Raw genomic sequence first — 27,218 nt, forward strand, 5'->3', positions numbered from 1 at the left:
TATTACAGCGCCGATATCTGTGTGCATCCATTTACGCCAATGAAAACCTGGTATAAATCTCTGCACGTAAATTTAGGTTCATTGGGCCATATTCTATAACTAGGCACCTAAATTTTGGAACACCCATGAAACGGCCATGTTCCTGCCCATAACCAAACCCCTTTTTACCTCTGCACGTTACAAGTTCGGCGCAGATTGTTACAGAATATGCTTAGTGAGTTGTGTGCCTAAATTCTAATCCTTGCCGGTTAGTGCTCATAATTGCTTGTTAAATGATGTTATCAGCGCTCATTAACTTGTTAAGCCAATTAAGTTACGCATGGTCTTACAGAATCTGTGCTTATTTCGGCACCTACATCTAAGTGCACTACATAGAATCCAGGGGTATACGTGTGAAGGGCAATTCTATTATTATTATTATTATTATTACATGTGTATCCCACATTTTCCCACCTATTTGCAGGCTCAATGTGGCTTACATAGTACCATAAGGCGTTTGCCAAGACTGGTAGAGAAAAAAAATACAAGGTGATATTTTGGTCGAGTAAAAGTGCATTTGATTCAGACATAATAGGGAGGGAAGGTTAAAGTCCAGTACGATCGTTGGTTTTGCTGTGATGCAGAGTGTAGACATCTATGTTGGGTCAGTAGGATTTGCCCTATTGAACAGGTAAGTTTTCAATGATCTAGGTGCCCCCATTTAAGCGCCCTTTGTGTGCGTACATGTCTAGAATACTAGCATTTATGCATGCACTACTAAAAAGGGAAAATTAGGTTCTTACCTTGGTAATTTTCTTTCCTTTAGTCATAGCAGATGAAGCCATTACATATGGGTTGTGTCCATCAACCAGCAGGGGGAGATAGAGAGCACTCAAATTTCACAGTGCCACATGGTCAGCTAGCTCCACTGCCTCTTCAGTATTTGAAGCTTCCAAAGCAGTATAACAAACCGCAATGGAAATAACATGAACTTTCCTCACAGCGAACGATGGCCCCATAACAAGGGCATGAACTCAAAAGGAGGGAATGAACACATCCTCCTGAAGGGAATAAACTCATCCTCCTCTTTATATTTATGGAGGGAATACACACATCCTCCTGGAGGGAATGAACTCAACCTCCTACACATGAACTGGAGGGAATGAACTCATCCTCCTATAAGTGAACAAGAATCCTGAAGACTGTTTTCCAACTTTCTCCCAAGGAAGGATTAGAACTTCAGGAAACAAGAACAGAACCTGAAACAGATTCACATCATACAGACAATCATACAGGGAGGGCTCATGGCTTCATCTGCTATGACTAAAGGAAAGAAAATTACCAAGGTAAGAACCTAATTTTCCCTTCCTTGTCATCAAGCAGATGAAGCCATTACGTATGGGATGTATCAAAGTAATCCCTATATAGGGTGGGAACAAGTCACACCACACGCTAGCACTTGTGCTCCAAAACGCACATCCCTCCTAGCAGCCACCTCCAGCCTGTAATGTCGGGCAAATGAGAGCTTCGAAGCCCATGTTGCTGCAAATCTCATGAAGAGAGAGTGCTCCAGTTTCAGCCCAAGAGGAAGAAATCACTCTTATAGAATGTGCCTTAAAGGCTACAGGCGGAGGCCGGCTGGCAAGCAGATAAAGCTGAAAAGATAGCTTCTTTGAGCCAGCGGGCAATAGTGGCTTTAGACGCTGGAGACCCTCTGCGAGAACCTGATAGTAAAACAAACAAATGATCAGAGGTCCTGAAGAATTAGTAACTCGCAGATACTGCAACAGAGTCCTGCGCACATCCAACAGGTGCAACTGCCCAAAGGATTCTGGAAACTCCTCCTTAACAAAAGAGGGTAGAAAAATAGGCTGGTTTAGGTGAAACGCTGAAACCACCTTAGGCATGAAGGAAGGCACGGTACAAACCGTGACCCCGGATTCTGAAAATTGCAGAAATGGGTCTCGACAGGACAGCAACTGGAGTCCTGACACCCGTCTCGCCGAAGTAATGGCCACCAGAAAAACAGCCTTTAGTGTCAAATCTTTCTCTGAAGCTTGCCGTAGCGGCTCAAAAGGAGAACCCTGCAGAGCTTTCAAAACTAGCCCCAGATTCCAAGTTGGACAAGGTGCCCGCACGGGAGGACGGAGCTGAAGCACCCCTCTAAGAAACTGTGCCACATCTGGATGAGCAGCTAAAGACACGCCTGCAACCTTACCATGAAGGGAGGCCAATGCTGCCACTTGCACCCGCAGGGAATTATAGGCCAAGCCTGTTTGTACACCATCCTGCAAAAAGTCCAGAATAGGCGAGACAGGAGCCCGCATGGGTGTGATCGCTTTTGAATCACACCAACCCTCAAACTGGCGCCAGATCCTGGCATAAGCCACGGAAGTGGGCCGCTTGCGGGCCTGCAGGAGAGTGGAAATAACATTATTGGAATAGCCTTTGCCTCTCAATTGCGCCCTCTCAATAGCCATGCCGTAAGACCAAAACGGCAGGCGTCCTCCATGGCCACCGGTCCCTGTGACAACAGGTTCGGTACCAGAGGTAAAGGAAGGGGAGCCTCCACTAGCATCTGTTGAAGGTCCGCATACCAAGGCCCCCTGGGCCAATCCGGGGCGATTAGAACCACTTCTCCTGGGTGAAGCCGAATCCACAGGAGCACACGCCCTATCAAGGGCCACGGAAGGAACACATACCAGAGGCCAGGGTTGAGCCAAGGCATCCAACCCGGCTGAGCGAGGATCTCTCCGTCTGCTGAAAAGCATGGGACTTTGGCAGTTGAGCTTGTCGCCATAAGATCCATTACGGGCTTGCCCTATTTGGCACATATCTGCAGGAATACTTCGTCTGCCACTTCCCATTCCGCTGGATCGATTTGATGCCTGCTTAGATAATCGGCTTGCACGTTGCTCTGACCTGCAAAGTGAGCTGCCGACAGAAACTGTAGATGCAGCTCGGCCCAGTGGCAAATCTGTTCGGCCTGCGCAGCCAGCGCTCTGCACTGAGTGCCGCCTTCTCGATTTATGTAGGCCACTGTTGTCGTGTTGTCCGACATCACTCTGACAGCCAATCCTTCCAGGGTCACTTGAAATGCCAGAAGCGCCTGAAACACCACTTTCAACTCTAGGCGATTGATGGACCACTCCGACTCGTCGGGTGTCCAAAGACCCTGGGCATGCTTCCCCTTGCAATGTGCGCCCCAGCCCTTCAGGCTGGCATCTGTCACCACTAGGCACCAATCGGGGAGCTCCAGCGGCATTCCTCGCCGCAGCATGTTGTCTGAGAGCCACCACTCCATGTTGAGTCGGGCCGCAGGGAGCCAAGAGAGTCTGCATTGATAATCCTGAGATACTTGAGACCATCGTTGAAGCAAGGAATACTGCAGAAGTCTCAGGTGCACTCTCGCCCAGGGCACCAAATCCAAGGTGGCCGTCATCGATCCCAACAGCTGGACGATGTCCCAAGCTCGCGGGCGTGGCATCCTCAGGAGCAGACGGAGCTGATTCTGAAGCTTGCACCGCCTTTGCTCGGGTAGGAATACATATCCCGAGTCTGTGTCCAACCGTGCCCCCAAATATTCTAGAGATTGCGAGGGGGTCAGGTGACTTTTGGCTACATTGACGACCCAGCCCAGAGATTGCAGTACTGAGACCACTCTGGCTGTAGCTTGATGGCTCTCTGTTGCGGAGTCCGCTCTGATGAGCCAGTCGTCTAGGTACGGATGAACCCTGATACCTTCACGCCTGAGAAAAGCAGCTACTACCACCATTACCTTGGAAAAGGTTCGGGGAGCTGTGGCAAGGCCAAAAGGCAAGGCCCGAAACTGGAAATGTTTTCCCATCACCGCAAACCGCAGAAACGTCTGGTGCGGGGGCCAAATTGGAATGTGCAAGTAAGCTTCTTTCAGGTCCAGAGACGTGAGAAACTCTCCTGGCTGTACCGCCACACTGACGGAGCGCAGGGTTTCCATGTGAAAATGCCGCACTCTTAGGGACTTGTTTAATTCTTTTAAGTCCAGAATAGGGCGAAAAGACCCACCTTTTCGTGGCACCACAAAGTAAATGGAGTAGCGGCCGCAGCCGAAATCGGCGGGAGGCACCGGGGGAAACCGCCCCAATGTGAATCAAGCCTTGTAAGGTCTCCTTCTACCGCCGCCCGTTTGGCGGAAAAACCGCATCGGGACTCCACAAACACGTCTCTTATCGGGGCATCAAATTCTATTCGGTATCCTTCTCTGATCAGGTCCAAGACCCACTGATCTGAGGTAATCTTGGCCCACTCCTCGAGAAAGAGGGAAAGACGTCCTCCTATAACAGGAATCGAGGAGGGGCCCTTGAACTCCAGGTCTTGAGACTGCTGCTGCGGAACGTTTGTCCGAGCGAAAGGAGTTCCTCTGCTGAAAACCGGCCACGAGAAGTGGACCCAGCAGAACGCCCCGGGCGGTACCTTCTAGCTTCACGGAAGCGAGGTCTTTAAGAGGAGTGAACCGCCTGACCCTTGGAGGGAAGCCGCGGCCTATCCTCTGGTAAGCGCTGGGGTTTAGGCCTTTCACAATTTTTTCCAACTCCTCACCCAACAGGAGAAGGCCTTGAAAGGGCAACTTCACCAACCTTTGCTTAGAGGCCATGTCCGCCGCCCAATGCCGTAGCCACAGAAGACGGCGAGCCGCCACTGCTACAGCCATCTGTTTAGTCGAAGCTCTGGCAATATCATAAAGGGCGTCAGCCAAAAAGGACAAGACCGACTCCATTCGCGGAGCCACTTCAGACAAGGGCTCCGCTCCATCACCGGGCTGTTCCACTGCCTGTTGCAACCATGCCAGGCAGGCTCCAGCAGCATAACAACTGCATGCAGACGCCCGAATAGTAAGACCAGCAATTTCAAAGGACCATTTAAGTGCTGATTCCAGTCTACGGTCTTGCATGTCCTTCAGGGCAATACCTCCTTCAACCGGGAGGGTAGTTCTCTTTGTCACAGCTATGACTAGGGCATCCACCTTACGCATTGCAAAGCGAGCCAAATGCTCCTCACTCAGAGGGAATAATTGCCCCATAGCCCTGGAAACTTTCAAAGGTCCTTCGGGGTCAGCCCATTGAGCTGAAGTAAGCTCTTGGATGGAGTCATGCAAAGGAAAGGCTCGAGCAGGCTTTTTGGTACTTGCCATCCTCGGATTTCCAGAGGAGGCCACGCCACTCCCAGGATCTTCAATAGAGAGGACCTGTAAGACAATCTGAAATAAGCGCTGGCAGCTCCTCGCGGTGGAAAATCCTCACCGCGGAAGGATCATCTGGATCCAGTGGCCCTTCTGCACCTTCCTCTGTTTCCTCTGGCCACGAGGGCCTGCCAGACCCCTCAGAGTCACCACATCCCAACCACGGCGGGAAAAGGGGGGTGTGCCACTCTCTGAACGGGAATTTACCCTTCTGCGCTTCTCTTGCGGCCAGCTATCAGGGAAAAACGCCTCAGAGGGCAATCCCAGGCCTGCATCCACTGGAGGGGCAGTAAGGGGGGCCGTAGAAAACCCCTGTGGCTGAGCTCTTTTAAGCATATATGCATTATGAAGCAATAATACAAAGTCAGGGGAGAAAAACTCGCCCTGGGCACCCGGTTCCAGTCCGGGGCTAGTAGCTCTTTGGCCAGCCTCAATTCGAGGGCCCCCTCCGGTCTCCAGACCCTCCGCCTCAGCGGGGGTCATGCCATGTGGTGCTTTCAAAATGGCGCCCGCTGCCAGCTCCACCGAGCGGGAAGAATCATCGCTCGCCATGCTCGGGCTGGCTCTTACGCCTGAACAGCACGTTTTACAGAGCCCCGCTGCTGATCTGCGCTTGGCACACTTGGAACAGCGCTTAACACTCTCTGCAGCCATCGCTGAAAAATGGCGGAAAATTCAAAATGGCGGCTTTGCGCCAAAAACGTCCCGATCGCAGGCCCTCCCCAGAGGAGTCAGAAAACACTCTTACCTCACTGGACCGAGTATACAAGCTCCGGTCACGCTGTAGAAACTGAAGAAAACCTCTTGCTTTTTTTTTTTTTTTTTTAACGCTGTGAGGAAAGTAGAGAAAACAGCAAAAGAGGCAATCAAATCAACTCTGGAGGTAGAGAACAGTGGGAAAGGCAGGGAAAGGTGAACCAATGTCCCTGCATCCACCAAGTATAGAGTGGGAAAGAGCAGGGAAAAGTGAAACTAATGTGCTCACATCCACTGGGGGGATGGGTAAGGCAGGGAAAGGGCTAACCTATGTGCCTTTAAAGTGAAGCTGCTATAGCCTCTAACACCCCGGCTAACAACTGGCAAGCCAGGAGCCACCCCCAGGCAGATTTTTTAAGGAGCTTGATCAAGCTGCAACCACCCTGCTTGGGGAGATAGAGAATACTGAAGAGGCAGTGGAGCTAGCTGACCATGTGGCACTGTGAAATTTGAGTGCTCTCTATCTCCCCCTGCTGGTTGATTGACACAACCCATACGTAATGGCTTCATCTGCTTGATGACAAGTGTCACGTTCTCAACGCAGCAACTAGGTTTGTGAGCCCTTGGACCACTGCCAAGGAGCAGCAGCGGCAGGCAAATCACCCAAGCAAAAAGCAAGGTTGAACATAACAGGCAGGAACCACAGGATAACTAGAAGAGACTTTAATAGTAGACAGCAAACAATCACATCCAGGCAAAGTCTCTAGGCAGGTGGCTACCAAAAGCAGTAATCAGGTCCAGGCAAAGTCTCTAGACAAGTGGCTAACAAAAGCAGTAATCAGGTCCAGGCAAAGTCTCTAGACAAGTGGCAAACAAGGGTAATCCATAAACTAACCAGAGTCTTTAGGCAGGCAGAAATCAAGAGATGTCCAGGAACAGGCAGGGTCAAACACACAGGAAACTTTCAGAGCAGGAACTCGAACAAACCAACAGGAACTCATGGAAGACCTTTGATACCAAGGCAAAGCAAGCAAGCAAGGCTCACAGAAGCTAATAAGCCCATCAGCAGCTGACACTCAGCTGCAGCAATCACCAGCCAAGTAAGGTTGCTGTTCAAGGACAAACCAGCAGAGCAAGTCTGGCAACCTGGAAAATCCGGACCGGACACTCTGAAGTCTGGAACATGGAAGACAGCAGAAAGCAGCCACCAGTTCTGGCCACCAGAGGGCGAGGAGAACACCCACAAGGAAGCCAAGCTTTCACCTGTTTCTTGAAATAGAGGTAGTCATGCGTTAAGCAAAGCCTTTCAGAGAATGCATTCCAGAGTGTGGGGGCTACTCTGGAGAAGGAACTAGATCTCATTGCATAAAATGGGATGTGTGCTAAAACAGTATGAATAACACATCTTAACAGTAGCTCACATTGATAACTATGCCGCTTTATCCTCTCTCTGCTGCACTGGAACTTCATCACCTATGACTGGGAGGTCAAAGGACAGTGTCAGCATTACCTTGTGCTGCTCAAGGCTCTATCCTGAAAGCTACCCTAATTGAAGATTCAGGGCCTGCCCAGAGTTCACTAAAGGCATCTGGGAGATGTTGAAAGCATCCCTGACCTCCTCCCTGGTCTGATCCCTGGTGATATCACTGTAAATAGATAGATGTCTCTCTACCTGATGGGATTAATTGGCCTGATTAGATTAGTTGGCCTGAAGGGATTAGTTGACAAAGGTAGCCAGACAGGCTATCTTTGAGAACAGGGCCTTCAAAGGAATACACACCTCTTTGGCAATCAAGAGATATCAAACCAAACACACCAAATTATACACTGGCTGGTGCTGGGAAAATAATTCAGATCTTTAAACCCAGAGTGCGACAGGACACACACATACATACACACACATTCTCACACAGGACATACACATACATTCAGACACAAATACCCACACCCCATCATACCTGCAGACCTTTCTTGGAAAGCCATTCCACACACACACCCCTCCTCAGCCCTGACAGAAGGACAGATACACAAACATTTAGACACACACACACACACACAGAATCAGAGGGACACAGGCCCTGAGACACACAGAAACAGCTGCAACACCTTTCTGCCCTCAGTGCTGTATGCCTGTTTCTAGATAAAAAACCTTTTTCCAAGCCACACTTGTGTGTTGTATTATTGTGCTAAAAAACCCACTGCCCCTAAGAAGTGGAACTGGGATTAAAGAAAGGAACCCAGAACCAGACGAAAGCCAAAGCTGACATCCGACCTCTGAGGACCGTAACTGGCAGGCAGCTTCAAGTAAAACTCACTTTTAAGGATTGGTGTGGCAACAGTACCTACTATTTCCAATCAGTGAACATCCCAATAAGTTATCAAGGAAATCTAGGAAAAATCCAGGTATATTTGTTGAAATTCATCACAGATTTGACAGTTTATGTAAATCTGCTTTGGATTTGTCTGCTGTGGATTATATAATCATTAGAGACTAATTTGGAGAACCTACAACAATATTGGCAGATGCAACGAAACAGTTCATAGTCTTTAATACATTCCCACATTTCTTTATAAGTAGTACTGTGAATCACTGCTTGGGGTAGCAACAGGAAGTAAACATTGCAAAAAGTGGATTGAAAAACACAAAGATACTGAAAGAATAATCATCAACAAAAGAACAAGCATAGTAACATAGTAGATGACGGCAGAAAAAGACCTGCATGGTCCATCCAGTCTGCCCAACAAGATAAACTCATATGTGCTACTTTTTGTGTATTCCTTACCTTGATTTGTACCTGTCCTTTTCAGGGCACAGACCGTGTAAGTCTGCCCAGCACTATCCCTGCCTTCCAACCACCAGCCCCGCTTCCCACCATCGGTTTTGGCACAGACCGTATAAGTCTGCCCTGCACTATCCCTGCCTCCCAACCACCAGTCCCGCCTCCCGCCACCGGCTCTGCCACCCAATCTCGGCTAAGCTCCTTAGGATCCATTCCTTCTGAACAGGATTCCTTTATGTTTATCCCACGCGTGCTTGAATTCTGTTACCGTTTTCATTTCCACCACCTCCCGCGGGAGGGCATTCCAAGCATCCACTACGCTCTCTGTGAAAAAATACTTCCTGACATTTTTCTTGAGTCTGCCCCCCTTCAATCTCATTTCATGTCCTCTCGTTCTACCTCCTTTGCATCTCCGGAAAAGGTTTGTTTGCGGATTAATACTTTTCAAATATTTGAACGTCTATATCATATCACCCCTGTTTCTCTTTTCTTCCATAGTATATATGTTCAGGTCATCAAGTCTCTCCTCATACGTCTATACCAGAAGTTATACCAGAAAATCATTTCTCTATGTATAAAAATTTCTATATGAAACCTTTAAGGACCATTTGTTATGCTTCTGCATACTGCACATCAGTTCAAAAATAGTATAAAATGGGGTCATCAAGTGACACATAACTGAGGTTCTAAAGGGAGCAAGGATAGATGGCCCTTAGCCCAGGATGGTTACTGTAATGACTCAACCCTGCATGATGGGATAGGAGTGGGAAGAATGTAAAACCGAGAAACATTCCCCAGATAGTGCAAATAAAGGCTCATAGTTGCCAAAATACCAGCCTGGATCTAACAACAACGCAAAGAAAAGGAGATGAAGATAAGTGATGGGTCAACACGAAAGTATTTTGCTCCAGATATGCTAGGATTTTGTTTTCCTGAACATCAGAGCACTGGCATGAAATCTGGCTATGTAGAGGTTAAAAAGAAATCTGTAGCATTGGCACAACCAAAGCAGTACCATATGCAAAAGTATTTTAACTAATAATTAGTCATAGACTTACCCTGGCATTGGTCCAATCCCAGCAAGACCATAAACTTGACGTGGGTTTAAAAGATACTGAAATTTTCTGTATATTCTGCAAAAGTACAAAGGACAAAGAAAAGGTAATGATACTATAACTTCTTACTTTTGTTTCCAGGCTCCTCATAACAATTAACTAGTAGCTGGGGAAGTCATAAAGCAGAAGTACAGCATTGAACAAAAGAATTTTAATTTCAGCTGAAATCTTATTTTTATAGAACATGAATTAGTGTAATCAGTAAGGCAGCATTAACTGCAACAAATATGTTGGGCCATGTCTAAGCAACAGATAGGAGCCTATTCACTAAAGCTTAGCATACACACTCAGGTCATTTAGAATGCACAAAAGTAGCATCCAATGCCTGAAGGCTACAGATGAATGTTAAAATAATATGAAAAGACCTTAGTATGCATGCACATGAAAATACAGGGCATGGGTGTAGCCAGACACCCAATTTTGGGTGGGCCTGGGCCCAAGGTGGGTGGGCAGAAGAACCATGCCCCATAAGTGAGTCTCTCTCTCTTCCGCTGGCCCGCCCACATGCCATACAGTCTCTCATCCCTCCCCCTCCTCACCATACACCTTTTAAATAGCAGATCTTCGCCGGCAGTGAGCACCGACTGGTAAACACTGCTCGCGCCAGGCCCACACAGCCTTCCATTTAACACAACTTCTTGTTTCCGCACAAGCAGGAGTAAGTCAGAAGGAAGGCTGTGAGGCAGGCGCGAGCAGTGTGTGTCAGTCACTGCTCGCTGTTGATAAAGGTCAGCTATTTAAAAGGTACACGGGACAGAGGGTTGTTGGGAGTTTTCAGCTGGCAGGGCCTGGGGATCCCCACCAGGCACATCATAATGTGCTGCTACTGGGAGGGCCTGGGCCCACCTGTGGCTATGCCACTGATACAGGGAAGCCAGATGCAAATGAGGCTTTAATGGATGCATGCTAAATAGCATGATATCCTCTTTTCAATGCATTCTTTACTACATGCTTGTTAAACCTTATATTTAACATCTGTATTACACTTGAAATAAATGTGGATGCTAAAAATGGAATACCAACAGCACACCTAACATTCAGAATTTAAACAAGTAACTTAACATTGCAATGAAAAAAAATCACAGCCCAAAAGGGAATTACTGAAAGAGGAGATGGGACTATTCTAGCAAGAGTTATTGTGAGAGAAGGCGTAGAAGATATGGTGGGATGGAGGAGGACAAAGTAAGAGAAGGAAAAAAAAATGTGAGAGAAGAGAGACATCTGAGTAATCCAAAAAGAGGGTAGTTATAACTGGTTGCCTGGATTAAGAGAACAAAAGGCATTTTCTGTAAGCTATTTTATAAAGAAACAGAGGTGCCTATCAGGCTTATTTTCGAAAGAGGACACCCATCTTTCGACACAAATCGGAAAATGGGTGTCCTTCTCCCAGGGTCGTCCAAATCGGCATAATCGAAAGCTGATTTTGGGCATCCCCAACTTCTTTCCGTTGCGGGACGACCAAAGTTCACGGGGGCATGTCGGAGGCGTAGCAAAGGTGGGCGTGCCTAACACATGGGTGTCCTCAACCCATAATGGAAAAAAAGGGCGTTCCTGACGAACACTTGGACGACTTTACTTGGTCCTTTTTTTCTTACGACCAAGCCACAAAAAAGTGATCGAACTGACCAGATGACCACCGGAGGGAATCGGGGATGACCTCCCCTTACTCCCCCCAGTGGTCACTAACCCCCTCCCACCCTCAAAAAACATTAAAAAAATATTTTTTGCCAGCTTCAAATATCATAACCAGCTCCATGACAGCCGTATGCAGGTCCCTGGAGAAGTTTTAGTGGGTGCAGTGCACTTCAGGCAGGCGGACCCAGGCCCACCCCCCTACCTGTTTCACTTGTGGTGATAAATGTGAGGCCTTCAAAACCCACCAGAAACCCATTGTACCCACATCTAGGTGCCCCCTTTCACTCATAAGGGGTATGGTAGTGGTGTACAGTTGTGGGGAGCGAGTTTTGTTTGGGGTTTGGAGGGCTCAGCACACAAGGTAAGGGAGCTATGTACCTGTGAGCTTTTTCCTGAAGTCCCTCCCCCCTAGGGTGCCCAGTTGGTGTCCTGGCATGTCAGGGGGACCAGTGCACTATGAATGCTGGCTCCTCCCACAACCAAAGGGCTTGCATTTGGTCATTTCTGAGATTGGCGTCCTCGGTTTCCATTATCGCCGAAAATCAGAAACGACCAAGTCTAAGGTCGACCGTCTCAAGAGTTGACCTAAATGTTAAGATTTGGGCGTCCTTGACCATATTATCGAAATCAAAGATGGACGCCCATCTTGTTTCGATAATACAGGTTTTCTCCGCCCCATCACCGGGACGTTTTGCGAGGACGTCCTCAGGAAAACTTGGGTGCCCCTTTCGATTATGCCCCTCCACGTGTCTTAGCAGGCCCTTACACAGGTCTTTCCTGCATGCTAAGCTGTAAAATAGCCGATTTTCCAAATTAATGGCCATGCGCTAGTGCTGCCATTAACAAAAATTAGCGCACGAGTACCTACCGATATTTATTTTTTATGAAGCAAAATTTTCTAAATGACACCAGGGCTGCACAACTCAGACAAAAAGCCTTTTTGGCATTGAAATCTAGAATTCTAGTCCTGGGGGCTACCTTGTTTCTGAAGTATCCATGCAAATGTTTGATATCTTTTCAGGATAAAGAATACATCTTTTGGGATTTGTTAAAGTTAGAACAATTTTCTTTAAAGGTTATGAAGAGTAACTTTCTTTGAGATTTAGGAGTTAGGGGCTCTTTTACTAAGCTGTGTAAGGGCCTACGCATGCCAAATCGGCACTACCGCCTGGTTAGTGTGTGAGCCGTACGGTAATTCTGAATTTGGTGCATGCCGAATCCCGCAGTACAAAATAATTTTCTACCACAGGCTACTTACCCTGTGGTAAACAACAGTTGGAGTGCGCTGCATGCTTATTGTGTGGGTAGCGCGTGAGATTATACCGCTGGGTCAATGGGTGGCAGTAAGATTTCAGGCCAAAAATTGATGCACGCTAGTTTCAATTTTAGCACACGTCCATTTTTTGGCCCTTTCCTAGACGCGATAAAAAATGTCTCAATGCGTGCCTAAAAGATGCGCTCAAACTACCAAAGGTCATTTTTTTACCATGGCTTTGTAAAAGGACCCCTAAATTTGTTAAATGTCTTATAAGGTTTCGGTGGCTAGCCTAATTAATTCTTCTGTGATTTTTTAATATGTGTAATGTTGGCCTCTCTTAATGTGGGCTTGTTGGTTATATTTGGAATACATTAAAAAAAATTATATCCTGTAATTCCATTTTTGCTTTCCATTCTGAGATTTGGATTTGTTTGAAAACCTAATTAAAAAAAAAAAAGAATTCTTGGCAAACCCAAAGAATCCTATTAGAGGAGCCCTTAAATAAGGAGAGGAAACACACCTTTGTTGTTCTGGTTTGTGCTTAAATAAAAATAGCAGCCTACAGGAGCTCTGGCCTTAGTCTTGGTCCATCTAAACAAGAGCCATAGTAAGAAAGCAGTATGAAAGGCATGAGAAGCTCTTGTACCCATGGCCAAAGGTAGGCGTTATAGTCACGGCACATGACACTATACATTAGCTTTGGTTATCAGTGACTGGGAGGAAAAAAACAAAGGAAAAACCATGCTGAGTCAGATGAAGATCTGTTGAACTCAGCATCCTGTTTCTGGTCTGTCAGAATATATTGAGGTATATTGAGAAAAGCACATAAAGTTTACAACTGTGTTGTTGCACATCTAACATTATTATCCCATTATTATATTATAGAGCCTTATTTTATACACCTATTCATTCACAATTTACACATGTGGCATACATGTGTAATATCCAACAAACATTGAAAAACCCAATTTTAGAAAGCAGGGATTTACATGTGTAAATCTGTAATACATGCATATGGCAAGGGGGCATAGTTTGGGTGGGACTATAGCAGGACCAAAAACTATATGTTGCCTGTTAAAATTGACCCCAAGTATTAATGAAAGAACCCAATCTCTACAATTCACCAATGTACACATACCAAGTGTCCGTCCCCCATAGAAGAACCAGTATGTTCAATCAATTCCCAAAGGGTCACAGGAGAATGAGGAAATGCATGCTGCAGCCAGCACATAGCTCAGCCCCTACAAAATATGGGAGGCAAGAGCTAGAGAGGCTGAACAATCTAGACAATAAAGGTAGAAATAAAATGTATTACTTTGACAATCAGTCAGCTTACAGGCTTCTGGTACAATCTTTAGTTCTGTCACACCTGAACTACTGCAATGTTCTGTATGCGGCACTAAGGGGCCCTTTTACAAAGGTGCATAGGCGCCTACGTGCATCCAATGCACGTTAACTTGGCACTACGACCCGGCTACCGCGTGCTCCGGGTGGTAATTCTATTTATGGCACTCGCCCAAAACACGCAGTAGAAAATATTTTCTATTGCAAAGCGCTTACCCGGTGATAATTGGCAGTTGGCGAGTGCTGGCCGCTTACCACTCAGGCCGGAAATGGATGTGCACTGGTTTTCATTTTGCCGTCCATTTTCCAGCATATTTAAAAAATCCCTTTTTTCCAGGCACGCTCAGGAAATGGACCAACCTGCATCCAAAACACACGCCTACACCAGCGCAGGCCACTTTTGGGTGTGCCTTAGTAAAGGGCCCCTGAATGAAGGTCTGCTACAGAGACTTCAAACACTAAACACTGCAGCACAGGGGCGGACTTACCGTTTGGGCAACCGGGCAGTGCCCGGGGGCCCAGAGGTTCTGCCTAGATGCCCACCATTCTCCCCATTCCCACATACTACCCTCCTGCCGCGGCCACCACTGCTGCTGCTGTTACAGCTGTGGCAGCAAAAACAGAAATAAAGATTGTGGAGCCGCACTGTTCCTCTTGTTTGCAGCTGCCGGTCCCGCCTTCCTCTAACAATTTCCTGTTCTAGGGCAGAGCCGGTCAGCTGCGAGCAGGAAGGGAACGTTGCAGCCCCGCAATCTTTTTTTTCTATTTTTGCCACCACTGCTGAAACAGCAGCAGGGCAACAGCAGTGGTGTCCGCGGCAGGGGGGTATTGGGTGGGAGTAAGGATAGCTCTAGTCCTGGTGTGCCAGTGGTAGTGCGGTTGTCCGGTGGGGGTGGGGACAGAGAGGGTTTGGGTGTTGGGTGGGGCTGAAAAAAAGACTGCAACACTGGATGGAGGGAGGAGGGTGTGATTGTAAATGAGGGTAGGGTGGAAGAGTGGGGATATGGAGATTAGGTGGGGTGATAGTTGGGACATATAAATTGAGCAGGGATAAGGAGGACCCCAGGTACAGGGTGATGGGGAAGGACAGACGATGGATGGAGAATGGAGTGGGGAGGGGAAACAGATGCTGGATGGGAGAAGAGATGGGACAGATGCTGGATGGAGGGGGAAGGGAAGACAGATGCTGGATGAGAAAGAGAGAGGGGACTGAGCCCCCCGCCTGGCCACTGCTTGACACCCCCCTACCACCACAGCCGATGTCCCCATCATCCCAGTTCTTTCCTACCCACTGCACTGCTGCTACTCCTCTGCCCACAGATGCAAATTTCAAAAACTGACATATTTCAATCACCATTTGTTTTGGTATTTGGTGAGGCTCTATTCCTGTTCTTCACGGAGTCGATATTCAAAGTGATTTAATCGCCTGTTCAGGGCTAACCACTAATTTTCAGCGGGACTTAATCAGTAGATGCAGCAGAATATAACAGGTTAGTGTCAAACTGAAAACCGACTATTTTGGGGGTGAAGGGAGTAGGAGGTATGAGCAAGGGTAGGTGATCATTGGAGGAGGGGTAGATGAGGCGGAAGGAGAAGGGACATGGGATAAGCATGGGAACTTTGGTGGGAGATGTAGTCTAGGTCATTGTCATTGTCTCCTGGATATGCGATGCGTATATGGATTAGTTTGGGTCATTTCGGTAGGCCTGCTTGAACAGATGGGTTTTTAGTGATTTCCGGAAGGGTAGATAGTCACTGATTGGTTGAATAGGTCTGGGGAGGGCATTCCAGAGTTGGCTAAGAAGGAGAAGTTGGATCCATAATAGGTTTTGTACTTGAGTCCTTTGCAATTGGGGTAATGTAGGTTGAGGTAAGTGCGCGAAGTTACAGACATGTTTCTGGTGGGCAGGTCAATCAGGTTGAGCATGTAGTCTGGAGATTCACCGTGGATGATCTTGTGGATTAATGTGTGGATTTTGAAGTTGATTCGTTCTTTGATAGGGAGCAAGTGAAGTTTTTTGCAAAGAGGTGTTGCACTTTCGAATCATGATTTGCCAAAAATGAGTCTTGCTGCTGTGTTTTGAGCAGTCTGAAGTTTTTTCAGGATATGGGTCTTGCAGCCTAAGAAAATACTCTTACAATAGTCGGCGTGGGTAAGTACTGTGGATTGCACCAAGTTCTGGAATGTTTTCAGGGGGAGATTTGGTTTTACGCTTTTCAATAGCCACATCATGTTGAACATTTTCTTTGTAGTGACTTTTGCGTGATTTTCGAGCGAGAGATGGTTATCTAAAGTCACTCCAAGGATTTTTAAGTTGTCAGATATGGGGATTGTGATGCCGGAGATGTTAAAATTAGTAGGGAGGAGCGCGGAGTGCTGGGATGAAAGGATTAGGCATTGTGTTTTTTTCTTTCTTTCCCAACAACTAGTGTGCTCTAAGCACTGGTGAAATGGTTGCAATCTTGCTTTTCATAGACTTTAGTGGCTATTTTGAGGGCAGGTCCTTCGGTGGTCACCCCTCCTCTTAAGGGAGGTTCTGTGTGTGACTATTAGCAGCTTTTTCTTTTGCTTGGAAAAAAAAAAGAAGCTCTCTCTCTTTCTAATACAAAAAAATATATGTCATATCATTCACTCAGTCAGGTCCAACACAGCATTATATTAGAGAACGGTATTTTCTTTGAATGAGGATTTGCTGTGTGGGTAGAATGAGTGTTAAGAACCTAATAGGTGGGATAAATGCCAAGCAAAATCAATGACAGAGGCATTTGAGAGAGAGAGAGGCCATTTTAGACACTAAAAGATAAATGCTGCATTATTTTAGCACCAAATGTTACATTCAGCTTAATGCAATGCAGTGCAATCACTGGGCAGGGCAATGCCAAAAATCCTGTATTAGCCCTTTTTATATACCATCATAAAATAAATGCCAAATTTTGACTAATTTTTAAAGGAATTAAATCTGATTGTAATGTACAGTGAGTGCATTGTCCAGAAATTAAAATATTGATTGCAAGATAGAAATATATTTAAGCCAACATGATTTAAACTTTTATTTGAGGAATGAGGGATAATAGATACATCAATCTGTTCCTAACTAGGTATCAGTGACTTTTTCTAATTAGAGAAAACTGTTCCTGAATGAGACCTGAATTTGTCTCACATAGCTATTAAATGAATTTCTTTTTCCCTCATTAATGCAATCATTCCTAGCTCAGTATATAATCCAACAAGAACATTTCAATTCTCAAGCCACATTTTAATGGTTACAATGATGTTAGCAATGTGTAGTAAAAATAACCTCTTATAACAGTCTGTTTTAACACAATCAGAGGTATCAAGTTACATTTATAGTGACCCACACCCCCGCCTCCACTCCCACTGTTTTAAACTTAGCCTTCTGTTCCCAGCTGTAGCCTCTTCATGAAAGGCATTCATGGCTTAATCTTTTTATTAAAAAAACCCAAAAGTTATTAAGCTTGTTTTCCAGTACAAAATTAAAGAAAATGCTTGATAAATCAGTTCCATTGTTTCTAGACTTGTATTACCATATTTTTCGGACTATAAGACGCACTTTTTTTCCCCCAAACTTTGGGAGGAAAATGGGGGGTGCGTCTTACAGTCCGAAGGTAGAGATTTGGCTGGCTGGCTGGCAGGCCGACCGCCCTCCCTCCGAGTTCGGGATCGCCCTCCCCCCCGGCCCTGTCACCACTTCTCCCCTTACTCACGTGATCTTCCCTGGTGGTCTAGTGACGTCGGGGCAGGAAAGAGCCCCCTCTTTCCTGCCCAGCGCGCTGCTCTCCATTCTCCTGTATGCATTGCATTGCTGCCTGACGGTTTCCGCGAGATTCAAAATGGCCACCGAGACTTCAATTCTCGGTGGCCATTTTGAATCTCGCCGAGACCGTCAGGCAGCAATGCATACAGGAGGATGGAGAGCAGCACGCTGGTCAGGAAAGAGGGGGCTCTTTCCTGCCCCGACATCACTAGACCACCAGGGAAGATCGCATGAGTAAGGGGAGAGGAGGTAACCCTGAGGGCGATCCCGAACTTGGAGGGAGGGATTCGGACAAGACGCACCGGAGCACCTAGGTTTTAGAGGAGGGAAAAAGCAAACTTTTTTTTTCCTATTTCCCTCCTCTAAAACCTAGGTGCGTCTTATGGTCCGGTGCGTCTTATAGTCCGAAAAATACGGTATGTATCTATTGAGCCTTCTTATGTAACAGCACAAAAACACATATGTAACCCTGGTCTCACCACTCGGGTCACCAGCTGGCTCGTCACGGGTCAGGGGGTACCCTAATCCAGGGCCACAAATTTTTATTATTCATAACTAGTTCTTTGCACACTCACTGAGCTGCGCAAAGGACGGGGCCAGATAAAACTCCGGAAGGCCGTCGAGTGTTAGTCCAGAAATAAGTAAATTTCACTCTCACGCCAAGAAAAGACTCCAGTCCACGTTTTATGCAAACAGCAACTTTACTGTAACTCTCTGCAACAGGAGTTACAGGACTTAAATCAATTTGTAATTTATATGAGATGCAAACAAACCAGAGCCAAACTCAGGGATATGGTGTATCTTCTCGAGCTCGATTTATAAATCCTACAGTAGTATGTACGTAATTACAGCTCCTACTTTCCATTTACCCATCCTTTCTGGTTAAAAACTTAAGGCGTGCCTACAGGGCCAGTGCAACAAGAGCTCTTACTTTGGACCAGATCCCCAGGTCTGTCCACACTCTCCCCAAAGGAGTACCTCTCCGGGCTACCACCATTGGCTCTAAACAGGCTCTTTCCTGCTCCCAGGCTGGGATCCCCTACTTTCCACAGAGAACACTCCTTCACTTTACGATTAATGTTTTACCAGCAGAAACCTTCCTCTTTGGTCAGCAACAGTTTCTTGAACACATCCAGGGCTCCCCCTCTCCAAAAGGGTCCCGGCAGGGGTAGAGGCAACTAAAGACATCATGAAAACCCCAACAAAAATATTTATTAACTCTAAACTCTTCCCCTACTGTCATTCAGGAACAACCAGGAACATTTCCCTCAGATAGAACTGAAACATGAACTTGCAGAGTTATTGTTAGTAATATGTAATTTATCTTTAAAATTGAGCATGGTACCAGAAGATTGGAGGATGGCGAATGTAAAGCCAATTTTTTAAAAAGAGTTCCAGAGATGATCCGGGAAATTATAGACCAGTGAGCCTGACCGGTGCTGGGCAAAATGGTAGAGAGTATTATAAAGAACAAAATTACAGAGCATATATATATGCATGGATTAATGAGGCAAAGCCAAAAAAGTAAATCTTGCCTCACCAATCTACTATATTTCTCTGAAGGGGTGAATAAATATTTATTTGCTGCATTTGTACCCCACATTTTCCCACCTATTTGCAGGCTCAATGTGGCTTACATTATGTTGCAAAGGCATCACTATTAACAGAGTAAGAGGTTCAGCATAATGTTACAGATTATTGTGTAAGAAGTCAGGTAAGTAGGGACAGTAGAATGATTAATACATAACATATAATTGAGAACATATTAAGATATAATGATCAATGATGATAATATGATTATAAATAATCGGATTAAAGGGATCAGGATAAAGGTGAACTAGTCAATATTGTGCATCGGGATTTTCAAAAGGCATTTGACTAAGTACCTCATGAAAGACTCCTAAGGAAATTACAAAGCCATGGGATAAGACACAAAGTCCTATTGTGGATTAAAAACTGGTTAAAAGATAGAAAACAGAGTAGGGTTAAATGGTCAGTATTCTCAATGGAGAAGGGTAGACAGTGGAGTTCCCCAGGGGTCTGTGCTGGGACTGCTGCTTTTAAAACATATTTATAAATGATCTAGTTATTTTAGTGAGGTAATTAAATTTGCTGATGACACAAAGTTATTCAAAGTTGTTAAATCGCAAGAGGATTATGAAAAATTGCAAGAGGACCTTACGAGTCTGGGAGACTGGGCATCCAAATGGCAGATGACGTTTAATGTGAGCAAGTGCAAAGTGATGCATGTGGGAAAGAGGAACCCAAACCATTGTTACGTGATGCAAAGTTCCATAATAGGAGTCACCGCGCAAGAAAAGGATCTAAGTATCATCGTTGATGTTACGTTGAAACTCTCTGCTCATTGTGAAGTGGCGGATAAGAAAGCAAATAGAATGTTAGGAATTATTAGGAAAAGAATGAAAAACAAAACTAAGAATGTTATAATGCCTTTGTATCGCTCCATGGTGTTACTGCACCTCAAATACTGTGTGCAGTTCTGGTCAACGCATCTCAAAAAAGGTGTGGAGGGGCATTTTCGAAAGGGACGTCCAAGTTGCGATTTGGACGTCCTTGCAAAACGTCCAAATCCAGGGGCAGGGAAACCCGTATTTTCAAAACAAGATGGACGTCCATCTTTCGTTTTGAAAATACCATCAGGGAAGTCTAAATCCTTAAATTTTGCCGTCCCTAGATTTGGACGTTCCTAGACATGGACATTTCTGATTTACGGCGATTTTCGAAAACAAAGACGTCCATATCAAAAACGACCAAATGCAAGCCATTTGGTCATGGGAGGAGCCAGCATTTGTAGTGCACTGGTCCCCCTGACATGCCAGGACACCAACCAGGCACCCTAGGGGGCACTGCAGTGGACTTCATAAACTGCTCCCAGGAGCATAGCTCCCTTACCTTGTGTGCTGTGCCCCCCAAAACCCACTACCCCCGACTGTACACCACTACCATAGCCCTTACGGGTGAAGAGGGGCACCTAGATGTGGGTACAGTGGGTTTGTAGAGGGCCTGCTGTTTCCTCCACTAATATAACAGGTAGGGGGTATGGGCCTGGGTCCGCCTGTCTGAAGTGCACTGTAGTACCCACTAAAACTGCTCCTGGGACCTGCATGTGCAGTCATGAACCTGAGTATGATATCTGAGGGTGGCATAGAGGCTGGCAAAAAATATTTGGAAAAATATTTTTGAGGGTGGGAGGGGGTTAGTGACCACTGGGTAAGGGGAGGTCATCCCCGATTTCCTCCTGTGGTCATCTGGTCATTTCGGGCACCTTTTTGTGCCTTAGTAATAAGAAAAGCAGGTCCAGGTGAAAAAGTCCAAGTGCTCGTCAGGGACGTCCTTGTTTCTTTCGATTATGGGTCAAAGATGTCCAAGTGTTAGGCATGCCCAAGTCCCGCCTTCGCTATGCCTCCGACACGCCCCCTTGAACTTTGGCCATCCTTGCGATGGAGTGCAGTTGAAGATGTCCTAAATCGAGTTTCGATTATACCGATTTGGAAGTCCCTGGGAGAAGGACGTCCATCTTCTGATTTATGTCGAAAGATGGATGTCCTTCTGTTTTGAAAATGAGCCTGATAGTGGAATTAGAAAAGGTACAGAGAAGGGCGACGAAAATGATAAAAGGGATGGGATGACTTCCCTTTGAGGAAAGGCTAAAGCAGCTAGGGCTCTTTAGCTTGGAGAAGAGACGGCTGAGGAGAGATATGATAGAGGTTTATAAAATACTAAGTGGAGTGGAGCAGGTAAATGTGAATCACTTGTTTACACTTTCCAAAAATACTAGGACTAGGGGGCACGCAAAGAAGCTACTAAGCAGTAAATTGAAAACAAACTGGAGAAAATATTTTTCCACTAACGAGTAATTAAACTCTGGAATTCGTTGTCAGAGAATGTGGTTAAAGCATTTAGTTTAGCAGGGATTAAAAAAGACTTGGATAATTTTCTAAAAGAAAAAAGTCCATAAGCCGTTATTAAGATGGACTTGGGAAAATCCACTTCATATTCTAGGATAAGCAGCATAAAATCTGTTTTGCTGTTCTGGGATCTTGCCAGGTACTTGTGACCTAGATTGGCCACTGTTGGAAACAGGATTCTGGGCTTGATGGACCTTCAGTCTGTCCCAGTAAGGCAATGCTTATGTCCTTATGTTCACTTTTCCCACAAACACTCCCCTTGGGGCTCGGCTTCACATTATGTCCATTACCAACCAACCAACTTCCCTCCACTCAGTGATTCTAGGGAGGGGTTCCCTACAATTCAATAATCCCCAATAATAATGGGGAATTACACATATAAAAATAAAGGCTGCTTCTCAGAATTAAATTTGAATGTATTATCAGCTACAACTAAAATTTAATTCAAAGTGTGGCAGAAAGAGAACACTAATGACCTATCAGTACAATTACCGTTATGTTTTTACATCCTATATAATAAAATGCACCTCCAACATTCTGAAGCTGACTGCATGGCTGAGGCATTCCTGCTCTTTGTATCCATTTCCTGAATTGACATCACGCACTTCCGGGTTCGTCACAAGCAGAAGTGACCAACCACACGAGGTTTCTTGGCTTCAGAATGTTGGCGGTGCATTCTATTAAATAGGATTGGTCAGTTCCTTGAAGCACAGCCAGAGCTCAGTGTACTTGCACAGTAATGCTCAGACACCAGAGAGAGAGAGGGGGGGGGGGGGGGCTAACACCAGAGAGAGGGAGGGAGGGGGGGCCTGACACCAGAGGGGGGGGGGGGAGGTATCTCTGTCACACACACACATTCTCTCTCTCACAGTCAATGTCTTTCTCTCACTCTCATACACTGTCCCACACACACTCTCTCTCTCGCACACACTGTATCTGTGTGAAACACTCTCTCTCACACACTGTGTCTCACATACGCACTTGCACACACTCTCAATCTCACACACACACTCTCTCTCTCACAGACACACTCGCACCCAGACTCACTCTCTCTCTCTCACACACACACACTCGCACATTCACTCTCTCTCTCACACACAGTCACTCTCACATACACTCTTTCAAACATACACACTCCGAGGAAAACCTTGCTAGCGCCCGTTTCATTTGTGTCAGAAACGGGCCTTTTTTACTAGAAACTATATAAATTCCTATCAGTGATATGTGGTTGCACAAAACTATTAATTTATTAAGTTCAAAAGTGGCAGTTAATAAAATATAGCCATTTTTCTCAAGGGTGCTATCTCCTGGAGAACAACGCATTAAAAGGGAAATTCTATAAATACGTGCTCATAGCTTTGTGTGGATTATGGAACTAAGGGCACTGTTTACTAAGGTGAGCTAGCGTTTTTAGCACGTGCTAAAAATTATAACGCGCCAACGCTAATGCACCTCTACTGTGGCTTAGTAAACAGGCCCTATGTGCACAGGAAAGTGGCACTTTCACCTGTATGTGTACTATGTACTATTCTATATAATATTGCATAAGTGCATTAGCACGAAACTGAATGGGGATATACATGTCAAAGTATGGCCAGGATATGAATATATTTCCCACTTATGCACATAACTTACAGAATACTGTACGTTACATCATTTTGGATTTAGGTGCACTCATTTATGCCTGCCATTGATCTGGCATTGAGTGCACCTAACTTTTGGCAGGCCAAAGTGAGTTTATGCCTATATTCTATAGTGGCATCTGTGTGCACAGATTCCATTATAGAATAAGTGCTCCTCAGGCAGCATCTGCACACCCAGTTATGGAATTGCCCCTTAAACGCTGGGTGTGAAACCTGATACATTCCACCGATATTGTGCCGCTGTTACTTCTGAGTACAGAATGACACGGGGATGGGGACACACGGTAAAATAAAATTACCACATTTACCCCAGAGCAATACTTTTTAACCACCCCACAGGAGCGGTAAAAAGCCTTACTCCCACAGTAAAAAAAAAAAAAAACCACAATTACCGCAGGTCCAGCATCTCTTCCTTCCTTCCCTCCCTCCTCTCCCCACCTTGTCTCTTTCTACCTTATAGAACCACAAAGCAGATCTTTCATAGGCCTGTTCTGGGGCCTTTCCTCCTCTGCCAGCTCCCACCTTCTGAGGTAACTTCCTTTTTTGCGGAACAGTAAGTTATATCAGAAGGCTGGAGACAACAGAGGAGGGAAGGTCCCGGAGCAGGCCTGTGGGAGATCTTCTTTGCGGAAAAAAACAAAATGTCGGACCTGTGCGGGAGAAGGGGGATGAAGCTGAAGGGGACAGAGGCAGTGCTGGAGGAAAAGAGGGATGGACCCCTGGGGGGGCAATGCTGCAGGGAGGGGAAGGGCTGGAGCTGAAGAGGACAGAGGCACCGTTGGAAGGCGATGAAAGGGACAGAGACAGTGCTGGAGAGAGGGAGGGAGGGATGGAGCTGAAGGTGACAGAGGCTGCGCTGGAGGTGTGGAGGGAGGGAGGAAGCTGAAGGGGACAGAGGCTGCACTGGATGTAGGGAGAAGCTGAAGGGAACATAAGCAGTGCTGGAGGGAGGGAGGCAGGGCTGGAGCTGAAGGGCACAGAGGAAGCACTGGAGGGAGGGCTGGAGCTGAAGGGGACAAAGGCAGCGCTAGAGGGAAGAGAGTGCTGGGGCTGAAGAAGACGGAGATGCTGGACAGAAGGGAGGGAGGGAGAGTGAGATGCTGCATGCGGGTGATATATGGACAAAGAGGGGGTTATGCCAGACATGGGAGAGGGTATATGGATACAGAGGGACGATGCTAGACATGGGGGAGAATAAGTACATAGAAGGGAGATGCTGGACTTAGGGGCATAGGGACACAGAGGATTGATGCTGGACACAGGGAGAGAGAATAAAGACACAGAGTGGTGATGATGAATACGGGGAGATGGACACAAGCAAGATGCTGGACAGGGGAAGTACAGAGGACACACAGAAGGGAGATGCTGAACATGGGGAAAGATAGGTACACAGATATGGAAGATGAATGGTGAGCATGGAGAAAGAAGAAATGCCAAATTGGAGAATGTATTAGGAAAGGTCTAGGTAAAGCTAAAACTCAATACAGAAAACCTTGCTAACATTTAAGGATATTTGTTCTATCCAGACACGTTCTGCACACTAAGTTTTTTTCAATATTCAAAAGATTTCTGCAAAAATCATTTTAAGAAATTGGCACATACTGGAGGCACACTCCTATTTTAAGAGCATGAAACCAGTAATAGCATATTCAAGAAGCAAGAACTTAAGAGAGAAACTGATTCCATCCACTCTGCCAGAAACTGAGATTGGTAATTTTTCACCACGTAGTCATAATATTTGTGGAAGGTGTTTAATGTGTACACATGCTCTTGTAACAGATAGATTTGTGCATCCTACTACCAATAGAACATAGTTTTTGAGACACAATACGGATTGTAATTAGACTTGTAGTATATATCATCATCTGCCCTTGCAAACTCTTATACGTATGAAAAACCAAACATACAGTTAAAACAAGACTCAATGAGCACAGGAGTTGCATTAGCAGAAACATACAGTTGGCTACACTAGTGTCCCACTGGTATGATTTCAATCACACAATTGAAGACATTATGCTTTGTGTTATCAAACAAATTAAGCCAAGATGGAAAGGTGGTGACCTAGACACCTTTCTTCTACAGGAGGAGCAACATTTTATTTTTAGTTTTGACACAGTTACCCCTAAGGGCCTCGACGCGCAAGTAGATTTGACACCATTTCTTTAACACTGGTTTACATTTTATCTGATTCAGGTTTGGGCTGAGACACACTAGGGTTTTAACATTCACTATTTTTTCATTTTACTAATAGTCATCTGATGAAAACATACGTTTTTATTTTTAATTTAGGTTATATAAATATATATATATATATATATATATATATATATATATATATATATATACAGTGGGGGAAATAAGTATTTGATCCCTTGCTGATTTTGTAAGTTTGCCCACTGACAAAGACATGAGCAGCCCATAATTGAAGGGTAGGTTATTGGTAACAGTGAGAGATAGCACATCACAAATTAAATCCGGAAAATCACATTGTGGAAAGTATATGAATTTATTTGCATTCTGCAGAGGGAAATAAGTATTTGATCCCCCACCAACCAGTAAGAGATCTGGCCCCTACAGACCAGGTAGATGCTCCAAATCAACTCGTTACCTGCATGACAGACAGCTGTCGGCAATGGTCACCTGTATGAAAGACACCTGTCCACAGACTCAGTGAATCAGTCAGACTCTAACCTCTACAAAATGGCCAAGAGCAAGGAGCTGTCTAAGGATGTCAGGGACAAGATCATACACCTGCACAAGGCTGGAATGGGCTACAAAACCATCAGTAAGACGCTGGGCGAGAAGGAGACAACTGTTGGTGCCATAGTAAGAAAATGGAAGAAGTACAAAATGACTGTCAATCGACAAAGATCTGGGGCTCCACGCAAAATCTCACCTCATGGGGTATCCTTGATCATGAGGAAGGTTAGAAATCAGCCTACAACTACAAGGGGGGAACTTGTCAATGATCTCAAGGCAGCTGGGACCACTGTCACCACGAAAACCATTGGTAACACATTACGACATAACGGATTGCAATCCTGCAGTGCCCGCAAGGTCCCCCTGCTCCGGAAGGCACATGTGACGGCCCGTCTGAAGTTTGCCAGTGAACACCTGGATGATGCCGAGAGTGATTGGGAGAAGGTGCTGTGGTCAGATGAGACAAAAATTGAGCTCTTTGGCATGAACTCAACTCGCCGTGTTTGGAGGAAGAGAAATGCTGCCTATGACCCAAAGAACACCGTCCCCACTGTCAAGCATGGAGGTGGAAATGTTATGTTTTGGGGGTGTTTCTCTGCTAAGGGCACAGGACTACTTCACCGCATCAATGGGAGAATGGATGGGGCCATGTACCGTACAATTCTGAGTGACAACCTCCTTCCCTCCGCCAGGGCCTTAAAAATGGGTCGTGGCTGGGTCTTCCAGCACGACAATGACCCAAAACATACAGCCAAGGCAACAAAGGAGTGGCTCAGGAAGAAGCACATTAGGGTCATGGAGTGGCCTAGCCAGTCACCAGACCTTAATCCCATTGAAAACTTATGGAGGGAGCTGAAGCTGCGAGTTGCCAAGCGACAGCCCAGAACTCTTAATGATTTAGAGATGATCTGCAAAGAGGAGTGGACCAAAATTCCTCCTGACATGTGTGCAAACCTCATCATCAACTACAGAAGACGTCTGACCGCTGTGCTTGCCAACAAGGGTTTTGCCACCAAGTATTAGGTCTTGTTTGCCAGAGGGATCAAATACTTATTTCCCTCTGCAGAATGCAAATAAATTCATATACTTTCCACAATGTGATTTTCCGGATTTAATTTGTGATGTGCTATCTCTCACTGTTACCA

General features: G+C 45.8%; 1 protein-coding gene across 1 annotated transcript in view; it reads right to left on the reverse strand.

The window, feature by feature from the left end:
- Nucleotides 1–27,218, reverse strand: part of DGKB (diacylglycerol kinase beta) — an 876,561-nt gene that overhangs the window by 532,219 nt on the left and 317,124 nt on the right. Inside the window, exon 15 of the mRNA XM_030201293.1 lies at nucleotides 9,732–9,806. Coding sequence (XP_030057153.1) covers nucleotides 9,732–9,806 — 75 coding nt within the window. The remainder of the gene's footprint in view (nucleotides 1–9,731; nucleotides 9,807–27,218) is intronic.

Source organism: Microcaecilia unicolor, chromosome 1 (assembly GCF_901765095.1).
Source record: "Microcaecilia unicolor chromosome 1, aMicUni1.1, whole genome shotgun sequence".
Classification (NCBI taxonomy): Eukaryota; Metazoa; Chordata; class Amphibia; order Gymnophiona; family Siphonopidae; genus Microcaecilia; species Microcaecilia unicolor.